Genomic DNA, 4,061 nt, shown 5'->3' on the forward strand with positions numbered 1-4,061 from the left:
ACTATCCGGCCGGAAAATTCATTAAGTATTTACCCAGGATGCAGGCTGCCCGCTGGCTGCTCAGGGCAGGGTCACGTGGCTCAGAAAGAAGTGCAGGTCAGACCAGAGGGGCCCAGGCAGTGGCTTCTCTGCCTCAGGTGAGGGTGCCGCAGGCGTGGGGAGGGGGGTGCTGCGGACGTGCCTGGGGTGCCCCGGGCTTGGGGGGGGCGTGCTACGGCTGTGGCTGGGGGGTGCCCGGAAGGACAGAAGAAAGGAGGCTCCAGTGAGTGGAGGTGCCACAGGGCGAGGCACTGCGGTGGGTAGGAGATAAGGTTTTTCTAACTTCTGAGGGTTTGGGGTTCAGGAAGGGAGAAAGAAGAGTGGACACATTACATTTCTATCCCTGATGAATACACTGGAGGCCTGGCTTCCTGTCTGCTCACCTGTGGGAGGTGTGCGCCCTGGGCGGGCACCCCATGTCAACCGCACAGCCTCACACTGAGGTCTGTCCTGGGGAGGCCGCAGGAGAAAGGCCCTGGGGGACCTTGAGGCCCTGAGCGTGTGTCTCCCCACCTAAAGCTCACAGGGCAGCTGGACGGGGGTGGGGGGTGGCCGGTGTCCTGGGGGCCTGGGCGGCAGGGCAGGCTGTGCTCAGCGGGGTTCTCCAGAGGCCGTGGGACCACCTGAGAGGCAGGTGCTCTGGGCCGCTGGGGGGGTCCCCCCCGAGGCTGACACATATCAGGTGCATCTCCTGCTCCTCCAGCCGCCTCTCCGGCAGTTAGGAGCGCGGAGCTAGGTGGGCAGCACTGCCTCCCACCCCCGCAACGTCTCCAGCCCTGGGCAGCGGCGCAGCAGGTCCGTCATGTGGCCACTGGCAGCCCTCCTGCTGCTGGGTGAGTCCACAGGGAGGCAGGGGACGCGGGAGTGGGGGGAGAGCGTGTGTGTGTGTGTGTGTGTGTGTGCGCGCGCGGGGGGGGGGGGGCCGGGGCGGGGAGTATGCAGTCCTCCACTCCACGCAGTCCACTATCTTGGAGGGTGAAGAGGCGGGAGAAAGCCAGGGCTGGTTCCTGCTGAGTCCTTTCTGGGGCCAGAGTCCCTGGCTCCCCTCACAGCTCCAACCTCCCTCCTTCCTTCTCTTCCATCCTTGCTTCGCAGCGCCAAGCAGTGGACACGCCGGTGAGTCCCACGGCCCCCCTTGCCCAGTGTTGACACTTCGACACCAGCCCCAGTGACCTGCGTGGGCCTCCCGCCTGACTGTTCTGGGGGAGTGTCTTTCCCACGCCACACCTTCCGGTGACCGCTCGCCTGGCGGCTTAGACCTGGCGCTGACAGATTAACACCTTGTAGCCCGGGGGACTCCCCCGGAGGCTGGGTTAGGGATGAGGGATGGCCCGGGGGCTGGTTTCCTGAGATTCCCCACCTCAGAGCACACCTGTGGGCACCTCGCCTTGACCCCCTTCCACACTGCCCACCCCCCCGCAGTGGCCCTGGAGAAGCCCACACTGTCTCTGCGCCCTCCCTGGACCACCATCTTCAAGGGGGAGCGGGTAACCCTGCGGTGTGATGGGTACCACCCCCTGGTCGTGGAGCTCCGGCCCATCAGCACCCTCTGGTACTTGGGCCACCTGCTGCTGCCCTCTCACGGCAGGAGCATCGAGGTGCAGACCCCAGGGGTGTACCGGTGCCAGACCCGGGGAGCACCCGTCAGCGACCCAGTCCACCTCTCTGTATCCAACGGTGAGTGTCTGCCCCTGGGGGTGGGCACAGGCTCCTTGGGTACTGGCTATCCTGTGGGAGGGACACTGGGCCACTCCCATTGGGACAGGAAAGGGGGCACGTGGCACTGGGTGCAGTAAGGCTGGCCTGTCCCCAAAGGTCCCCTCCGCCTCCTCCGCCTCCTCCGCAGTGGGTGGCAAATGGACATCTGCAGCCCGCAGAGCTGGCCTGGTGGTCCGTCAGTGCAAACACAGGGCCAGTCTCCCCAGCCCGCAGGGATGGCGGGGAGGGACAGGAGCCTGCGCGGCGTGCGGGAGCAGGACTGGAGGGAGGGCACCGGGAGGAAGCAGCCTGGACCCTGACGGGCATTCCTCTTGGAGGCCGGAACCGAGTCTCAGGCATCTTTGCTTCCCCTTCCCTCCCACTCGCCTACAGCAGGGGCGGGCCTGGCGGCTGGTGCGGGCGCTCAGTGGGTGGGTGAGCGGCTGCGGGTGGGGGTGGCGGCGGAGAAGAAGGGGACCCGGGCGGGTCCTCTGGGAGTCGCTGTCCTGGTGACTCGCAGACTGGCTGATTCTGCAAGTGCCCTACGCCGCGGTGTTCGAGGGCGAGCCTCTGGTCCTGCGCTGCCGCGGCTGGTACGACAAGGCGGTGTACAGGCTGCACTACTACCGCGACGGCAGGGCCGTGCGCTACTTCAGCTCCGGAGCCAACTACTCGGTGCCACAGGCGCGTGCGGGCGACAGCGGGCGCTACCAGTGCTCGGGCACCATGCGCCTCCCGGTGGAGAGCGCGCCCATGTTCTCAGCCCCGGTGGCCGTGACCGTGCAAGGTGAGTGCACCGTGCGAGGTGAGTGCACCGTGCGAGGTGGGCGCACCGTGCGAGGTGGGCGCACCGTGCGAGGTGGGCGGACCTGGGCTCAGGAGGGGAAGCTCAGGGTCGGAAACCTGGTGGGGAAGGAGGAGCGAATTTCTCCGCTGACCACGTGCGCTTTCCTCTCCGGCTCCGCGGTGGAGGCGCACTTGGCCTGCAGCCTGCGTGGAGGCGGGTGTCCCTTCGCCCACCACACCCAACTCTTATGCCGAGTAAGGTCCACAAGGGGCGGTGCGGTGGTGGCGATTCTGCGGGACTGGGGCGCGGCGGGCACAGAGACCCCTTCCCGGTGCAGAGGCCGAGCTGTGTCCCTCCCTCGTGGTCGCGTGGCCGCATTTCAGGAGCTTGTCCTCCACGCGCTCTGACCTCCTGGCGGCGAGGCGTCCTCACGGGACACGGAAAGGGAGCGGCGTCGGGCGGGACGCTGGCTCGGGCCTCACGCGCGGCCCGCCCTGCCCTCCCCGCAGAGCTGTTCGCAGCGCCGGTGTTGAGGGCGGGCCGCGCGGGGGCCGGCGGGGCGGTCCTTCGCTGCGAGACGCGCCTGCACCCGCGGAGGCGCGCGGTGCCACTGCAGTTCGCCTTCTACAAGCACAGCCGCGTCGTGCGCCGCTTCGACTGGGCTGCCGAGTACCGAGTCCCCGAGGCGGAGGCCGGAGAGCTGGAGGCGCACTGGTGCGAGGCGGCCACGGCCTCCCGCAGCGTCCGCAAGCGCAGCGCGTGGCCGCAGCTCCCAGAGCGCGGTGAGTGGCCGCCCCTCGCTGGGCTTTGCACGCGCCCCGAGCTCCCCCCGCCCCTCCCCCGCGCTCCCGGGCCGCCTCTCCCTGACCCAGCCCTCCCCCCTCCCCCCCCCCCCCCCGTCGGTGTGCGTCCACAGGGGCCCCCGGTGACGAGGCCGCCACCGCCCAGGGCCCCAAGGCCGAGCCCCTGGCGCCCGGGAACCAGCCGCTTTCCTTCCGAAAGTCCCTGCCGGTCACGTCGGCTCCGTCGGTCACCTCCGCTCCTAATGCCACCTCCGTGGGGCCGCGGGCCCCCGCAGGCAGAGCCCCCGGGGCCGCGCCTGCTGCCTGCGTCCCGCAGACGCCCCTGGACCCCGCCACGGGGGCCCTGAAACCCGAGGTGGACCTGCTGCTCCGAGAAATTCGGCTGCTCAAAGACCTGCTGAGCCGAGTGGTCCTGGGAATGAAGGGCCCGCAGGCCTCCGCCGAGCCCGGGGCCGCACAAGGGACGCTGGAGGCCCCCTGGGCTGAGTCCCTGGAGACCAGCGCTGTGGGGAGCTGAGAGGCGTCCGCCCCCTCCAGGCCAGCCTTCCCCGACCCCTCCTCGCCCGCTCCCCGCACGGCACCTGAGACCTTGCAGAGCCGTCTGCTTGGCCTTCGCGTTGCTATGGTTTTCAGAAGCACATAAAGCCTGTGGGCCAGATTCAGCAGATTCCATCCCCACAGCATATTTGAGCTGCTTAACTGGCCTCACTCTGACCCCCTTCTGCCCAGAACCC

General features: G+C 68.8%; 1 protein-coding gene across 1 annotated transcript; it reads left to right on the top strand.

Moving 5' to 3' along the window:
- Positions 1-841: 841 nt before the first annotated feature.
- On the top strand, positions 842-3,844 carry FCRLB (Fc receptor like B; the record flags this gene model as incomplete). The annotated part of the gene is made up of 6 exons (XM_080648839.1): positions 842-872; positions 1,135-1,155; positions 1,462-1,716; positions 2,258-2,524; positions 3,034-3,306; positions 3,441-3,844. The coding sequence occupies 6 exons, from the start codon at positions 842-844 to the stop codon at positions 3,842-3,844; spliced, it is 1,251 nt and encodes a 416-aa protein (XP_080504965.1).
- Positions 3,845-4,061: the final 217 nt, after the last annotated feature.

This window comes from Plecotus auritus (assembly GCF_963455305.1).
Source record: "Plecotus auritus genome assembly, chromosome: 12".
In the NCBI taxonomy this organism is placed as follows: domain Eukaryota; kingdom Metazoa; phylum Chordata; class Mammalia; order Chiroptera; family Vespertilionidae; genus Plecotus; species Plecotus auritus.